The sequence below is a fragment of the Bos indicus genome, chromosome 3 (assembly GCF_029378745.1).
Source record: "Bos indicus isolate NIAB-ARS_2022 breed Sahiwal x Tharparkar chromosome 3, NIAB-ARS_B.indTharparkar_mat_pri_1.0, whole genome shotgun sequence".
NCBI classification, from domain to species: domain Eukaryota; kingdom Metazoa; phylum Chordata; class Mammalia; order Artiodactyla; family Bovidae; genus Bos; species Bos indicus.
In genome coordinates this window covers 41836760-41854966 of record NC_091762.1, presented here as the reverse complement: position 1 = coordinate 41854966, position 18207 = coordinate 41836760, and the positions used below count along the sequence as shown (strand labels likewise).

Here is an 18207-nt window from a genome sequence, read left to right as displayed (position 1 = left end):
TACAGACTGAGGCAAAAAGAATAAGGGCTTTAGCTACTAAAAGTGGTGTACAGGCAGGGGAAAATAAAGTAGGAAAAAATCTGTTTACTAAAACCTGTTTGATTTACAGTAGGAGATACCTGATGCATTAGAGGAGATACCTGATGAAAACTCCTTATAAATTTTCTGTCTGAGGATACGTTTGGTTTCGGATAATGAAATGTGGTTTAGCATGCTAATGGCTTTAGTTGTGGGGAGCAAAGAAATGTGAGGACAGAAATTACAGAGATGCTGACAGACCCTGCTAAAAGAAGCTGTGTTATGGAGGATGTGTTAATAAAGATGTCACTGCATTGCAGTTCTCTTCCCATTTCTTATGAGACTAGTTGGAACTGAAATAAGAAATGTATATTCTTCACTGAAGAGAACCTCAGAGCTCTATGAAAAACAACTATAAATACAGAACAAACAGTTAAAAGACTGAAGGCATCATCAAAGTTAGGTTGGTTGATCATTTCTGCTCGTATTCTGGAAATCACAATGACAGAGTTGGGAAAGACTTAGAAGTCGTACCTGGGACTGTCTTTCCACTCAGTGGCACTTCTGTGTATTCTGGTTGTGTTTCCACTTAAACGCTGCATGATAGGAGTTTCAGTTTTTCATAGGCAGTCCCTTTCATTGGTGGAAACCTGAAGGACTGGATCTCTTTGTAATTTTCCCCTTTGGCCCTACTTTTTTAAGTACTTGATGCTGCTGCTGTTAAGTCGCTTCAGTCGTGTCCGACTCTGTGCGACCCCGTAGAGGGCAGTCCACCAGGCTCCCCCGTCCCTGGGATTCTCCAGGCAAGAACACTGGAGTGGGTTGCCATTTCCTTCTCCAATGCATGAAAATGAAAAGTGAAAGTGAAGTCGCTCAGTCGGGTCTGACTCTTAGCGACCCCATGGACTGCAGCCTTCCAGGTGCCTCCACCCATGGGATTTTCCAGGCAAGAGTACTGGAGTGGGGTGCCATTAAACAGGAATAAATCTACTCTCTTACCTACTTCACAATTCTACTCTAGAAAGGCAATTATCACATTCTCTGTGTCTTTCAAGATTTACCATTCTGTTCTCTCATCCATCTCCTTAATGTGTTTAGTTGGTCTTTCATAAAATGGACATTGCCTAAGGATTTGGGGGAGTAAAATAGTGGTACAAAACAGAGAAGTCAGATATTTTCATCCAGAACGGAAAATAAAATTGGTGAGTTAAGAAAGTTGGAAAGCTTTGAGAGTTTGTGTTAGGTAGTCTACTCCTTTTCCAGAACTTAAAAGTGACTGCCTCACTGAAGTAGTTATTTGTGAGGAGAAGCTATTTGAAAATGTAGCAAAACAAATCACTTATGCCCAAGGTCCCCTCGAGGCCTCTTCCACCACAGCGGTGGGGCTGACTGAGAACAGCTGGTGTGAGCCGAATGTCCTGTGCTTATCTAATTGCTTTTTACCAGGTTCTTCCTGGTGTGGAATCCACAGCATGGGGGATTTCTCAGAAGCTCAGCCTCAGGGGGAAGTTACTCTGCATCAGAGAGATGTGCCAGAGGGAGCCTGAGCTTTTTCAGAGCCAAGGCTTTGCCTTTGCAGACAACAGCTCCTCCGAAGGCTGGAACAATTAGAAGGAAAAGAAAACAGGGCCAAAGAGAAGGATAAAGGCACGTTTCAAGATTCTAAGAGAAACAGAGAGCTTTTTCCCCTAATAAGGAGCTGTGTTTAACTTACTTACTAACAAAAATATCTTGGAAATTTAAAAACCTGTTTAAGCTTTTGAGCAATCAAATGTACACTACCTCTGAAAGACCATATCCATATTTGTGTAAATCTGCATTTTTTGCCATCTGTGCATCCCACAGACTCTCATAAAACAAATGTTAAGACCTGCACTATTTATTTATTTGAGCTGGTATCACCAACTCAATGGATAAGAGTTTGAACAAACTCCAGGTAATAGAGAAGGACAGGGAAGCCAGGTGTGCTGGGACCATGGGGTCGCACAGAATCAGACACGACTGAGTGACTGAACATTATTTATTTATTTATTTATTCATTCATTCATTTTGGGGGATGTTTCAGGCTTATATCATTTGTACCACCTAAAGTGAATATAGATAGAGTTTGAGAAGGGCTGGACATCATAGCTCTGCTTGCTACAAAGGGAATTGTCTACTGGGTAGAGAGAATCTCATGTGGCACCAGGGTCCGGGAGGAGTAGGGAGAGCACAGGTGTGTGAGATGACTTCCCTGGCCAGGACTGCAGTCAGGTGGCTTGCTTCCACCCTTGGCTCTGCCATTAACCAGAGAGGGGAACTCTTTTTAGTTGCATACACATTTAGACTGCAAGTCAGTCTTCCCACTTGCAGAATAAGGAGGTTGGATTAGACCAGTCATATTTCCAGCTAAGCTCCTGAGAGTTTTAAGGTTCCCTTGGAGGTATTTTGATCAGGGAAGGGGGTTGATTATGTGGGGAGGGAACAGATGGTAGAGGCCCAGTAAGGCCTCACTCCTCCATCATTTATTTTTTGACCCATAACCTGTTTTATATATTAGATTTCCACTTCAAGATTCATTCAACAAATATTTATTCTGCATGTATTACATAAGTTTTAATTTAAAAAAAAAAAAAAAGAGGCACCACTGCCAAAAGTAATGCAAAAATAACTGGCCTGGATAGTTTTTAAGATCTTTTCCAGTGTTAACATTTAATGATCTTAATCTAGGAAATATATATTCATTCATTTTTCACCATAGGAATCCTAAGATATGAGCAATTATCTTGTATAGTTAAGATGGAGAAAGTACTTCTGTAAAGTTTGCACTTCTGTAAAACATGCACATAGAAACACATACACACTCACTCGCATACACTTTTGTAACCTGATTTCTCCATTCTAGTGAATAGCATGGAGAAGGCAATGGCACCCCACTCCAGTACTCTTGCCTGGAAAATCCCATGGACAGAGGAGTCTGGTAGTCTGCAGTCCATTGGGTTGCTAAGGAGTCGGACACGACTGAGCGACTTCACTTTCACTTTTCACTTTTATGCATTGGAGGAGGAAATGGCAACCCACTCCAGTGTTCTTGCCTAGAGAATTCCAGGGACGGGGGAGCCTGGTGGACTGCCGTCTCTGGGGTCGCACATAGTCGGACACGACTAAATCGACTTAGCAGCAGCAGCAGCAGCAGTGAACACCATAGTGTAAACTTCTCTGAATTTTAGTTTGTTTTTTGTCACTCAAAGCAAGATTCGGTTGTGTCAGAACATTTGTAGGCCATACCAATATTTTATATTTTTCAACCAAGATTGCTAATCAGAAAGTAAAGGAATGAATTTACTTTAAACTCATAAATGAGTAAGAAATCCTAAACGAATCTTTGGAAAGTTGATTCTCCTCCATCAACAATAAATAGAAGATAACCAAACCAATATCTATAGATGCAAAAATATATATATATATCAGAACCAAGGTCCCATGTTTGAAATATAATTTGTTCATGAATTGCTTCAATGGTTCATTTCCTGAAAGAGTTAATTCAAAAACTAAGTAGTTAAAAATCACCAGGTACTTGAACATTGAAGATACTTGGTTCGGTAAATATTAAATAGTTTACATTTTTTGTTTTGTCATTGCTTATTGCTGCCACATTAATAAGCTTGTGTTATATGCTTTCTTTATAACTATGAATAATCCCTTTTACATCCTTCCTGCCACACACATCATACAGGGAAGGAGGGCATTCTCAATCATGGAAACACTGAGGCAGCAGCGGTGACTGAGGGAGGTTAAGATGTGAAAGCAGGTCACACTGTGCCTCACGTGTGCTCTGCTGGTGCCCTGAGCACTGGGTGTTGCTGGCAAATTATGTAATTAATTTGATCTGACTCTACTCAGTTAATTATACATTGATTGATAGAGTAATTATTAGTAGTAACTGCAAACAGGTCTTAAAGGCGAATTGCTTTTTTTTCTTTTGAAGTATCTGACTTTTTCTGATCTGTTGGAGCAGTCCAATGATAAAAACAGATTAAAAAAAAGCAAAGGACTCCCAATACTAATGATTTCTGTAATTTTTATTTGCTAACATAGAAATTGTTTTTCTAGGATATTCCTTCTATTTTAATTTGTAACCTTCTATTTGACAAAACAATAGTTTTTATTTGAAACATTTTCGGGTATTGCTAACTAAACCATGTTTCATAAACTATGAGAAAAGACATTTGTTATCATGTGGGAAGGGTTAAAAAAACATTAATGAGCAAAAACTACAGGAGTACAGGAGTTAAACTTGTGACAGGAGAAGTCTTTATCAAACAACACAGGGAGATGATTGTATTAAGTAAGTTTTCTGTTGTTCATGATTGTTAGCTCAAAAAAAAAAAAAAAAGGTTTTTTTTTTGGTCAGGCTTTAAATTGTTGAACTTTTTTTTTTATTATTATTCATTCATATTTAGTACAGATTGGTTTCTCTGACTGAATACATTTCAAACACAGGAATTGAATTCTGAAGAAGAGCCTGCTATAGTAAAACTAGATTAGCTAGAATATACTCTGTAGCATACTCTGTAGGACAAATTATGAGGATTTTACATATGTTAAAAGAAGTGAAATCATAAGAAACAAAACATACTTTAAAAAGAAAGAATCCTTTAAAACCTCAGAATAATATAAAATAAAGCTTTTCATTAAGAATTTAATGAATCTAGTATTTCCTGTCACAGCTAATTTCTCAGGCAGTTCATTTATTCTTTGATGTAACTTTAAAGTGTTCATAAAAGAATAGCCATGACTATAGTTACCACATAAATACTGTATCGTTGAAGTAGACCTGTGAATAGAGAAGCAAAATCTCAGCCTTTGCAGTTTATTAAAAAAAAAAAAAAAAAGCCCACTGTTTTAATGCACTTACTTCCCAAGACAGCCAAACCCACCAGAGTGACTTACTAAGGTATCTGGCGTTGATAGCCTCGTGGTGTTCAGTCCTACCAAGGATGGGAGAGTTTGGGACATCCAGTTTGAGATCATTGCCATGGTACTAAGCACAGCGCCAAGCTTCAGCAGTGGAAGGCTCATTGCTGTGGAGCTAATGAGTTTTCATAGTGACTGATTAAGATCCTGGTGCTGGGCTGGCAGCGGGAGGCGTGACTGCAGCAGCCACATCCACGGCATGAAAAGAGATCAACTTCCTTAGCTCTAATCACGCGGGAAAGCTCACAGAACCTCTTTCCCCCACCCTCTCGGGAAGTGCCCTGTTCTTCCTTTTCCTCCTTTACTGCATACTTTGCTGGATCATCACACAAAATATTCTTGATGGGGCTTCGTTGGTAATTTTTAGAGCATAAGGATAAACGGAGGAGGAAACTTGAGCTTTTCCTGCTCCACTGTAGTCAGTTACCATGAAGAGTTCACTGCCTCTGGGATTTCTATCAGGATAATCTGCTGTTCCTTATTCTTCATAAAAACAACAAAAAAACCCTCTTAATTGAGGTCTGTCACAGCACACGTTTCAAACTCCAAACTTACTGTCTACAGATTTCTCTGAGCATGGAAAAAGTGGTTTTAGACAAAACATGAAAATAAAATCTGCAAAGAATATCCAAGATCATTAGATACTGTGTAAGAAATTGTTATTTTCTTTAATATAGTAGCCTAAAATTAGCACTGTTGCTTCTTAAAAAAATTGTCAGGGATTGATAGCTACTGCCTGTGGAGGACACTGCCCTAGGCATATAACATGTGAGCAGACAGAAAAGGCAGCCTTGGAAAAAGGCTTCTGATAATGAAATTTCATAGGTTCCCAGTTTTGCTTTCATGAATGAATGCTTAGCAGCTTCACAGGCACACAGCAAACTCAGTTAAATCTATTTTCACCTTGTGCAGAGTGACAGACTAATATTGGAAGTCTATATCATGAGAGAACATTAAAAACGCACAGGACTTGGCTTCAGGGAATCTTAGGGTCTAATTCCTTGTTCTCTTTTAGTTAGTTGAGTGACTGATCAGTGAATTAAAACTCCTTAGCTTCACTTTGTTTTCCTTCAATGAGTAGAGGTTGGATTCTCTGCTCTCGAAGGCCTCGTCTAGCTTTAAAATCCAATGATCTGTTTATTAGAGTTATGTTGGTAAGTGTGTGTATTGAATTTGGGCTTATGGGTAATTTTAATATATTCTTTTTATAAATACTACAAAATTGCCCACATCCAAATCTCAGGTCCCAGATGGTATAAATCAGAGGCCTCTGTCTTATATAATATATGTGATTTAAAATAAAAATGCAGAGAGAAGACATGAAGAGAAATATGGCTGAACGAAAATTAAATGAAAAGAAATATTATAAAAAAGAAAAAAATATGTTTTGATTCCTTAGGAGAATTCTGTAATTATTTATATCTAGAAAGAAATATATATTTTCTTCAACAGTTTGGCAGAAGAAATAAAGAAAATATCTTTAATAAAATTTAAATATATATGTATATATATATATTTATAGAGGCGTGTGCCTTTATCCTTAAAAACAGCTTTAAACTGGGGTGAGTACTGAGACCCCTCAAATCTTTCTTGCATATATTACCTTGAAATCCAGGCTACGTTTTTTCCTTCAGATGATTTCAGCTGGCCCTTATTGTTTAACCACAGTGCCCATAAAACCAAATACTTCTTAGTTTTGTCTTTTTCAAAAATTGTATCATATGGTAAATTTAACGTAAAAGCACAATAGTTTATATATTAAACATAATATTAAATAAGAGTATTCATGGAAAGGACTATGAAATTTGACATTATTATTACAATATGGCAGTAACAAAACATAAAGTAGATTCACAAATCTAATTCTTTAAAAAATTACCTGGTAAAAAAAAGAGAAGAGTGTCTTTTCAAGAACTTAATTTACAAAATTGAAAACTAATATACGTGCAATTACTGGATAATTTAAGATGCAACATGTCGGATGATAATTATACTTATTAATGAACTATCAGTCAACAAAATAATAGCATCCTTAGAAGACTAATAGCATGAATGTCAGGGGAAATCGGTACTCTTATTTGCAAATTAAAGAGAAATGAAGAAAAATACAATATAATTGGAAGCCTTCTTATAATTTCCCAGAAATGCAAATACCTGCACTGAAGAACTAAAAGAAAACAACAGTGAAACTTTATGGTTTGATAATGTTTATAAACAACATAAAAGCCATAATGTGTTTTCAGAAAAACAGATTTAAAAGGCACACACTGAAAGAAAAAAAGCTTAAATTATGATAATTGTTAGTTATGGAAAATAAAACATAGCTATGATTTGTTAAGGTTAAACAGTTTGCATTTGTCTCATAATCTAGTAAATTGATTATAATTTCCATTTTATAGGTTGAGTTCTCATTTGCAGATGGGGGGAGCTGATTTTTCTATATAGATGTAACAACCTGTGTTCAGGACTAGAAACCCAGTGGTTACAGAAGCTCTATTAATACAAGCATGGTGTGAATGTTGATGGAGGAAGTAGCAAGAAATGAGCCTGGAAATACTAGCAGTTACCAACTCCCAGGGCTTCAGGGTCAACCAAAGATGTTTGGACATTATCTTGGATGTAATTCAGGAGTCTTAAGCAGGGCTCTGAAGTCATTTGTTTTGTGTCTGAGTTTATCACATTGGCATTTTTATGATTTGGGATAGGCAGATGGGGTTGTAGAAACAACAAAGCATATCAGAGGTAAGAGCATCACTTTAGGAGCATATTCTCGTAATTTGGTCAGGAAGTGATTTCCTAGAATACTGTCAGTGGAATTTAAAAGGATGGATTCCATAAAGAATTGGGGTGAAATTAATAGCACTTAGTGATTAAATAGATGTGAGAAGTCTAGGAGAGGAAGTTGCTTGGGGGAATTTCCAGGTTTGGGAATTTGGGTGGTGAATGTTGCTCATCAAGGTAGTAATACAAGTAGACGTATGACTTTAGAGAGACAGTAGATTTTATTGTTATATACTGGATGTTAGTTGCCTGTGGTAGAGAATCCCTGGATGGTGAGGTACTCACATACCACAACTCTTCAGAAAAGAGTTACATTTCATTAGACCATGCAAACTTAATGACCTCATAATATAATAATGTGTCCTACTTAGATAACAAAAATGGTTAATTTTATAATATAGTGTTAAAACTACTAAAAATTTTATTTAGACTTTAATTCAGACAATCTCTATATTTAATTACATATACATAATTTCCTATATGCTTTTCTTTAAAAATAGCAAAGTAAGCCATACGTTCCTGATCCTGTTTTCTCTTCATTTATTTCCCCTATTACTCACTATCCCTTTGCAGCATATCTTCTTGAGAGTTGTCTGTATTCACTATTTTAAATTTATCTTTCCCTAGTGAACAAAAACTTTCATTAATGGCAAGTTTTTGTTCCTACTTCTCTGCTCCACTCGATACTACTTTTATCAAGGCTATGGATAATACCACATTGCTAGATCCAGCAGTCAGTTCTTAGTTCTCAACTTTCTTGACCTATGAATAGCATTCGTCAGTTACTTTCTCCTCCTTGAAATATTTTTTTTCATTTTTTTATTATTAGATTATAAATGCCTTATAATGTTGTTAGTTTCTGCTATACAACAAATCAGCTGTACGTATACATATATCCCCTCTGTTTAGCCTCCCTCCCACGCTCCCACCGCATCCCACTACTTGAAGGATACCACATTCACCTAGTTTTCCTTCTACTTTCTGACAGCTCTTTCTCAGTCACATTTGTTGATGCTTCTTCATCTATATGCTAATGACTCCCAAATTCATTTCTTCCTCACAAACCTCTCCTATCAATTCAGACCTGTATATCCAATTATCTACTTGACATCTCCACTTGGATGGTTAATAGACATCTTAAATTGAACATGTTAAAAAAAATGAGCTTCTGATATGCCTTTCTGCTCTCTAGTGAACAAAACAAAAGAAATAAACCAAACAATTATATACATGCAATCATTCCTAAATTCTTCTTTATTTCAGCTCCATCGTTGAAAAGTTAGATTTCAACCTTAACTTTTTATTTTATTTTTCACATCTTATCAGTTTCAACAGCATATCTTTTCATCTCTACTTTCAAAATATACCCAACATTCACTGTTTCACATCACACTCACTGCTACCAGGCTGCTCCAAGTCATCATCATCTTTTCATCTGTTACAAGAGCCACCAGTTATTGACCTTGTACCATTTCAGTCCTTTTGTAATCCCCAGGAATGATGCTAAAGCTGAAACTCCAGTACTTTGGCCACCTCATGCGAAGAGTTGACTCATTGGAAAAGACTCTGATGCTGGGAGGGACTGGGGGCAGGAGGAGAAGGGGACGACAGAGGATGAGATGGCTGGATGGCATCACTGACTCGATGGACGTGAGTCTCAGTGAACTCCAGGAGTTGGTGATGGAGAGGGAGGCCTGGCGTGCTGCGATTCATGGGGTCGAGAAGAGTCGGACACGACTGAGTGACTGATCTGATTTGAATCAAAGTGATTCTGTTAAGTTACAAGTCAGATTATATTATTCTTCTACTTTAAGTTATTTACTAGATTCCTATTGCACCCTGGCTAAAGCAAAAATGTTTAGCATGATCGTAAGGGTCTGCATAATCTGCTTTCTCTTACTTCTCTAATCTCATTTCTTATAACCCTTCCCTTCATTCTCTTCAATGGAGTCACTCTCGTTCTTCAGGGATGCAAGATAATTTTCTACCTCAGGGCTTTTGGAATTGCTCTTCTCTGGCGGAATTCCAGTTTCTCAAATGTCTTCTCACTTCCTTTCTGTTTTAATTCAAAGATCACTTTCTTATAAAATCTTTGCTGACTATGCTGTCTCAGATTGCTACACTTTTCATCTAATCATTTCATGTTATCCTTTGCTGATTTGTACTTTTTTTTTTTTCCCATAGAATTTACCACAGGTTAAGATCCTATATAATTATTCATCTTGTTTTTTACTTGGTTTCTCCCCTAGAAATAAAGCTTCAGGAAAGCAGGAATGTTGCCTATTTTGTTCACTGGGGTATTTTCTATGCCTAGGAGAGTGCCTAGTACATGGCAGTACATGCCTAGTAAATGTGTGCACAAATTAATATACTACTGTTTTGTCCTTGAATTTCCCTCATGTTAAAAGGAGACCCTTTTAAATGCAAAAATTGAAATAAAGCACCGCTCTATTTTTTGCAAAATAAGCCAGAGTAATATTATTGCATTTTGCATGTGTGTGTTTGTGTCTGCATAATGAACATATACCTGAGTATAAAGATAGTTTATACTTAAAAGTTAAGAACGTTTGTTCCTTCCAAAATTGAGATTTAGAATGCAAGCACTTCTGGTGTAAGCCAACAAGTCCTGTCTCTAACTCGTATTCTGACTTCTCCTGATACGCCTCAAGTCACTGGAACCCTAAATAAATATGAAAGCAGTCTTCTTTCCCTTTTGCCTTTGGCTAATGAAGTTTGTCTCTGATAACACAGGGTGAGATGGAAGAGACTGTAGGCTATGGAAAGGATGGGTTTAAATAAAATGAATTGGAGAAGATGGAGATCTGAGTGTCCATTCACTTGACTTCCTTTCATTTGTCCCTTGGCAATCAATTAGGGACTACTTGTGGCTCCTGGAATTCAGTGCTTTGCCATTCTTGCCTTGAGGTTTCAGTGTTGTCTTAAAACTGTTCACTGAGAAAGAATGAATTGAGTGAAAAACATTAGCAAAGTTCTCTAAAGGAGGGATTTCTGTCTTCTTATCTTTGCCTTCATCTGTGAAGCTGACTGATGCTGTATAAGCCCGGGGGATCCTCTGTTGGCAGCTGTTGTTGCTACTTCAAAGGAGAAAAAAATGGATGTGTGGGGGAGGAATATATTCAGGGCAAACATGGTTTTTTCCTCTTTCTACTCAAAATTGAAGAAGTGAGAAAATATAAATCTAGGATTGAGCTAGATGGAAGGAGGATACAAAGTGGTACAAAGAGAGCCCCTCAGACTATAAGGCAAAAGACTTAAATTCTGCATCATCTTCCTCATTGCCTTGCTCCAGGTTGTTCTACTGGGAAATTAAGAAATTAAACTGAATTTCCTGTATAGTCCATTCCATGATACAGTGCCATATTTAAGAGCCCAGGTTTGATCTTTGCAGTCACACAGGCCCTTCCTTACTTTCTGCTTTGACGCTACTAGACTAGATGGCTAGCTGTGTGACTGTCCAGACCCTGGGTATAAATTGGGGATAATAAGAGAATCTGATTCCTTAGGAATTTGTGGGGATGAAATAATCATCTGCATATATAACCCTTATCACAAGACCTGGAAAACAAGGGGTGCACAATCAGTATTTGTCATCATTATTCTAGTGCAAAAGATGTTTATCTTTTCCCCACAGTTATAGAAGAAAGAATAGAGACAGAAATTGTTAGCAATGAGGAAGTGAAGATCACCAAACTTTGTATAAATTACTGATAGAAAGGTTTAGATTTAAGAGTTTTAAAAGTGGAAAATATTCTTAATTCTAATATGATTGATTCAAAGGGAATGACTGCTCACAATATCCTAGAAAGGATTTAAAACATATACATCCCATAGGCCAGCTTTGAGGAGCTTCTTATTTAAGCCTGTCTGCCTGGCACTGTTCTTAGAACTTCATTTGTATGAATTCATTTAGTTCTCACATGACCTCTATGAGGTTGGTATTGGTACTATAACCAGTTTGTAGATGAGGAACTGAGATACTGTAAGGTTAAGTAAGCTAGGACTTCCCTGGTGGCTCAGATGGTAAAAGTGTCTGTTTACAATGCGGGAGACTCGGGTTCGATCCCTGTGTTGGAAGATCCCCTGGAGAAGGAAATGGCAACCCACTCAAGTACTCTTGCCTGGAAAATCCCATGGACAGAGGAGCCTGGTAGGCTACAGTCCATGGGGTTGCAAAGAGTCAGACACGACTGAGTAACTTCACTGACTTCACTAAGTAAGCTAGCTGAGGTCACACAGCTAATTAAGGGTAAGTGTAGTATTTGAACCCCAGCTGTCATGTTCTAAGTATGCTCTTAAGTGTTATGCACACACACATACAATAACAGTATTAAAGCAACTACTAATTTCAAACTTTATCTTTTTTAAAAAATTGGGATTATTTGGGGGAAGCATTGCAGTGAAGTCATTGCATGATCTCAGTAAATGAATACTTAAAGCTGAACATAAAAATTAAAAGTAACATATTTTCACTTATTGAGTTCATCTTTGAATGTGACAGAGCAAGGCTGTCATCAGGGAGACACTGACTCTCAGGTAAGTGTTCACTCCCTGCTTCATTTTCTTTGGAATCTATTTTCAGATTTTTCTAACTCACCCAGCTTATAAGGGCAAACTGAAGTGTCAGATTATTGCCAAGATCTTTTCTGGAAGAAATTGTTTAGGAAGAGAAATCCCAAAAGAGGTTGGAAAATTGCCTGGTGATCAGAAAGAAGACTATCCCAGTGGTAACATGAAAGAATAAAATTGAATCTTGAGACGTGCAATTTTCTATAAGGTTGTAAGTTGTTTCTTAAAGCATATCTCCCTCTTGACATTTGAAATGTTTAGCTGGAACTAAAATTCTGGTAGTAGTAAATAACTCTGAACCTCAGAGTATAAGAGAAGATTACATTTGTAGACTGCTTTTTAGCAAATTCACAGAAATAGCAGGAGCTCTGGAGAGTTAGTGTATATGTAGCAGCATTAGCTACTTATTTGTCAGCATTGTCCCCTCCTCAGTATGTGTAGTCAAGGTTGTTCCGTAATTTTTCAAGAAAGATCCAGCAGACAAACATAGTTAAACATAAATGTTTAAAGATCTGAACTTGAAACATCAGGCAAGCTTTGTCACTGAAAGTGTCATAAGAGTTATGTAGTTCTATGAAAGGCGGTCAGTAAAACAGTTAAGGCCAGGTCGTTAAAATAAATATCACATAAATGATGCTGCACAAACTCATTACCTCATTCCCTTGTCCTTTTCTGTGTCAACACATTTAAGAACTACTGGCCTTGTAGAAACAGTTTTAGGAGGGCATAAGTAACTTAACTTAGAAATAGTTGCCTTTGTGAATACTCATCTAAAAGGAGTCCAGTGACATATGTATGAACTTGACAATGGATAAGAAAAGGAAAACAGTGTTGATAGAGGTTGTCTCTTGTTATTGAAATCAAATACTTTTTTCTGCTTCTTAATTTTTTTTTATTCTCTCTGTATTTCCCAGATTAATTATGTATTATTTTCTGATAATAAATTATTGATAATGAATTTCTGATAATAAATTGTTGTTAGAAAAACAAGCAGAAGTATGTCATTATCTTGTCATTGACTTTTAAAGACACTAATCTACTAAACATTTATTAGATATTCAATATATTCCTTGGTCCAGAAAGAGTACTATACTGAAAAATGCAAGATTGATTGGGTACAGCGTCATCTTTTGGGTAATTTACCAATCTGGGAATGTAACAGAGTATAAACAAACATGCACACATGAGCTAAATGGTTCCGATCTTATAGACGTACTGGAGGAGTAAAAGAAAAGGAGACGGTACCTCATAGTGAAATGGCCAGGAAAAATATAGTGCTTGAACTGGTTTTAAAAGTTTAGCTCTAATTTTCTGAATTTTTCACTCCAGGAAATGGACAGTGTCATTTACTATGGACCCCAAAATAAAATTTAAGTCACAGGAATTTTGTTTTATGCTTCAAAAAGTAGAGAATTATATTCTTCAGCCCTTCCTTTGTTAATATTCACCATTTGTGCTAGTACTTTACATTTTTACTTCTCTTCCAATTTTAAACCCATTATATTTACTTAAACCATAACAATATAGGGCTACTGAGTGAAAAAGAGACTAGAAAAAGTGAACATTATTGTGAAAACAGCATTTTCTCTGAGAAGGAGGTGATGCGATAGAAATATCAAAACTCTTAAAGGACATTGAATTATCAAGAAAACTGTATTTAAAATTACATGTCAATCAGCAGTAAGTTTGAATTCTAATATTTATACATAATCTGAGTCATAAAGCATATGGCTGAAAATTTAATTCTAGTGTAGAGGCTTCTTGTCAAGTGTCTGCTAAAAGATATGAAGACACAGTATAGCGTGAAGAGTGTTGAGATATTGCCATTATTGAAAGCAGATCATCTTTGCATTGTATTCTCTTTCCCCCTCCCCCCTCCCTGCTTTCCCTTCTCCCTTTTTTCTCTCCCTTCTTTTCATCTTCCACTCTCCTGTGATTCTGACGTGTTCCCTAGGCTGTATGGCTACAATTTAAGCACAGATAATTCTAGTATTTTACATTTCCAATTTGGAAGTTTTATGTTTTACCTCTCTACTCATTCAACGCTATTTAAGAAAAAACAAAATAAAAGTTCCTTTTTCTGAACATTCATGCATGCTAATGCTATAGTTGACCTCCTACTGTGGTCCTTAAAGTTTTCAAGAAGTTATTGAATTTAAAGCTGGAGATTGTTCATAACTTCTGTTCAAAATGTATGTCATTCATGTGCACATCATTAATAGCTTTTTCTTCTAAGAGTGATTCAGAAACATGCCCATGATAAAATATGTCCTTTCTTATATAGTTTACCTTTCAATAATATATAACATCTATCAAAATACATGTATAAGTTAGTATTTTCTATAAAACCTCCATTTAGAATTATTTGAGAAGCAGTGTTTATTGCATGGTGAATTACTTATGCATTCAACAGGGATTTATTGATCAGCCTCTCTATGTGTGTGCGTGTTAAGTCACTTCAGTCATGTCTAAGCCTGTGTGACTCTATGGACTGTCGCCTGCCAGGCTCCTCTGTCCATGGAATTCTCTAGACAAGAATTCTGGAGTGGGTTGCTATTTGCTTCTCCATGAAATAGAGTATTGAAGAAAAAGTGCTGAGGAATCACCTAGAACAGGGATAAATATTAAGGTACATATGAATCACTGGGGGGTGGGGATATTGTTAAAATGTAAATACATTCTATTTCAGGTGCTGAGAGCAGGGCCTGAGGTTCTACATTTTTAACAAGCTCCCAGGTAACCAGAAGTGGCTGATCTACAGACCACTTTGGTAGATGGGGCCACGGAAGCCACCCAGAGACAAGAGAACTAAGTGAAGAGCTGATGTTTGTGGACACATTCTGTGTCCAACAAAGGAGGTACAACCAAGGAAGGAAAAAAAGGTCAAGCTCTGCAAGAGAGGGGAGTGAGGATTCCCAAACAAAAATTTCGTACTGAAAAAAAATGTTCCCACCGTCCAGAGAGTTGTTAGCAGAAAGCAGACATTTACATTTAATACATTTGAAATGGGTCCTAAAATTTCTTAAAAGTAAAGTTCTAGTTAGAATTTTATCTTGAAAAAGAAAGGGGAACACAAAATAAAGTATCTTAAAATTGTGGGGATATATTAGCATAGATAAGAATAGATGAATAATATGTGTGTATGAGATTATTATTTTTTTAAATCTTATCATTTGGTTTCATAGCACAATCATAAAGAGATTTGTTTTTGCAAAACTCTTCAAGAAATTCCCTAACTTTTTCAGAACCTCTCTTGTTCCTTTGACATGCAAATCATTGTCTCTTAAAGAGCTCATTCCGTAATTTCTCTCTTCAATTGTTAAAAGATATAAATTTGCCAGTTACTGTTTAATAATTCCTATGTATTTTATCAGGGCAGTTCTCTCATAACACTTCCACCACTGCATGAAATTATGTATTTTGGATGATTTTGACTAACTTCTCTTATATTTGCATTGAATAGCATTGGATACTTGCCAACCTAAAAATCAGTTGCTCTTGATGGATGCTATCATTAAGGAGTAAGGGATATTTTAGTAGGATTTGAGGGGTTTCATTTTAAAAGTGTCCATAATTATTAAATATTTGCATTTTGATGGTTGTTGCTGTCTTATACAGCTTCACAATGGCAGGACTTGGGTGACATGAACTCAGGGTTGACTAGACACTTAGCATAGGCAGTTACCCATGTACTCTGATACTGGGATGAGTGGAATAAAAGAGGATGATGTTTTCACATAATTCACTCATTTTAGGGAAATAGTGGGGCTTCCCTCACAGCTCAGTTGTTAAAAATTTGCCTGCAATGTGGGAGACCTGGGTTTAATCCCTGAGCTGGGAAGATTCCTTGGAGGAAGACATGGTAACCCACTCCAGTATTCTTGCCTGGAGAATCCCCATGAACAGTGGAGCCTAGCAGGCTATGTCCCTGGAGTTGCAGAGTCAGACATGACTGAGCAACTAAGCACAGTACAGTCTATTAACTATATCTAGAAAGTTGATGCATTGTGTTTCAGCAGTTATGAAAGCTGAAATGTGTACATTTGATTTGGTTATATTCTCGTCCAACCAGGGAGGAAATAATCAGGGGATATGTGGAGTTCTGGGTACTGCCTTAAGTTACCAGTGTTAGAGTCTCACTGAAGTCTCCAGGTATCCCCCAAACCCCAGGAACATACTGGGCCCACAGAAGGTTCAAGCTAAAGGAAAAACCTGAAAAGTTGCTAATTGGCAGCTGCACAAAAATGAAACTACCCACGTGATGAGGATTGGCAGGTGGGGATACCTGGATTCTAATCCTAGTTCTTCATTTAAATTTAGCAGTCTGGCATACCTGAGTCACCTTTTCAGCTCCAACATCCTCTGACTCTGTGTACATAGTATTAAAAGCATGGGTTTTGAAATTGTATAGACCTGGGTTGGAATCCCAGTTCTGTCACTTACTATGTGATCCTGAGTACTTTCTGAAACTCATTCTACTGATCTTAAAATTAAGGATTTTAATAACTACTGATAGAACCCATCTGATAAAGAACATTCAGGCCATGTATATAGTCCAACAGAGTTAGGCCTATTAACTTGTCATATCACGAGAGGTGCCACACCAGGGTAACCATGGAGCATCTCACCACGTAAAGGAAGGAACAGGGTTTAAAATAGGACTTGAGGGAAGGATAGAGTTTACATAGCATTTAAATAGAGCAGAATTTTGATAATGCTAAAAAAAGAGCAAGGCTCTGATGTAAAGCACTGAACATGAAGACTGAGTTGAGAAGTGGACTCTGGATTCTGTTTCCTTGGAAACTACAAAGTTAGGATGAATGCTAAACATGGTGTCCCAAAAAACCTTATCTAAGTTTTGTACCTGGGTTGGAAATTGAGGCTGCTTCTCAGTGTCAGAGTCGCTCAGATCCTCTAGGCAAGAGTGGACTGTTCCGTTTTTACCGATCTGATTTCAAACAGCTAAGTTTCTCGTAGTCTGTGGTTTCAGCAATCCAAGTATCCTGACACTACCTCCTCCAGGGAAGTAACAAAAGCTGTTTTTAGAGGTTGACTCATGAGCCTGTATTGGAGTGTGTTGTCATGCCCTTCTCCAGGGGATCTTTCCAACCCAGGGATTGGACCGGGGTCTCTTAAGTCTCTTGTACTGGCAGGCAGGTTCTTTATCACTAATCCACCTGGGGAACCCTACTAATAAAATTAGACAATGCGTTTGAAGTGCTAGGCACAGCTCCTGTCCTCTAAGCAATTATTACAGTTAGTAGTAGTAGTACGATTGTTTAGCTCTCCTTTCACACATAACCTTTCCGTAATAAAATTGGTTGTTGATTTTAAAGTGCCCAGTCTTTCATCACTAGAACACAACTTTGAAAGCCTAATCAGTCAACAAAGGGATGGAGTCCACTGTGACCTTATGAGCCCAGTGCCTTGAACAGACGTCTGGATGCAGTATCGTCACTCATTGCCCTTGAAAATACAGATTTCCTGCCCAGGCTTGATCAGAAATACTCCTCAAGGGGCTTGGAATGGGACATGTATTTGTACTTTTCAAAAATTCCTGGTGTTGATGCCCAGCCAAAATTTCAGAAACATCCATATAAGCAAATAAGCCCAGGGAAGCATCATCACAGTCCGTACATTATCCCCAAATGGTTAAGAGTAAAGATTTAAAATGTCAAAGGTATGGCTTAAAGGTCATCTAGTCCAGATTTCACTCAATACTGAAATGTACTTTGCAACATCCCTGATACTAGCATTTTTCATCCAAGATACTTTCAGTGTTGGTAAAATCAATCTTACACAACTAGCTACTTTGATATTAGATATGTCCTACTATGAGTAAGACCTCGTTGCCATTCATATTCC

At 37.3% G+C, this 18207-nt stretch overlaps 1 protein-coding gene across 3 annotated transcripts in view; it reads right to left on the bottom strand.

Annotated features, from left to right (window-relative positions):
• Positions 1-18207, bottom strand: part of OLFM3 (olfactomedin 3) — a 222479-nt gene that overhangs the window by 53385 nt on the left and 150887 nt on the right. The window contains exon 1 of one of the 3 annotated variants that reach the window (XM_019958389.2): positions 4951-5195. The exons of the other annotated variants lie outside the window; for them this stretch is intronic. Coding sequence (XP_019813948.1) covers positions 4951-5079 — 129 coding nt within the window. The 5' untranslated portion in view covers positions 5080-5195. Of the gene's footprint in view, positions 1-4950; positions 5196-18207 lie in introns of those variants that run through there. 3 annotated transcript variants of the gene reach the window in all.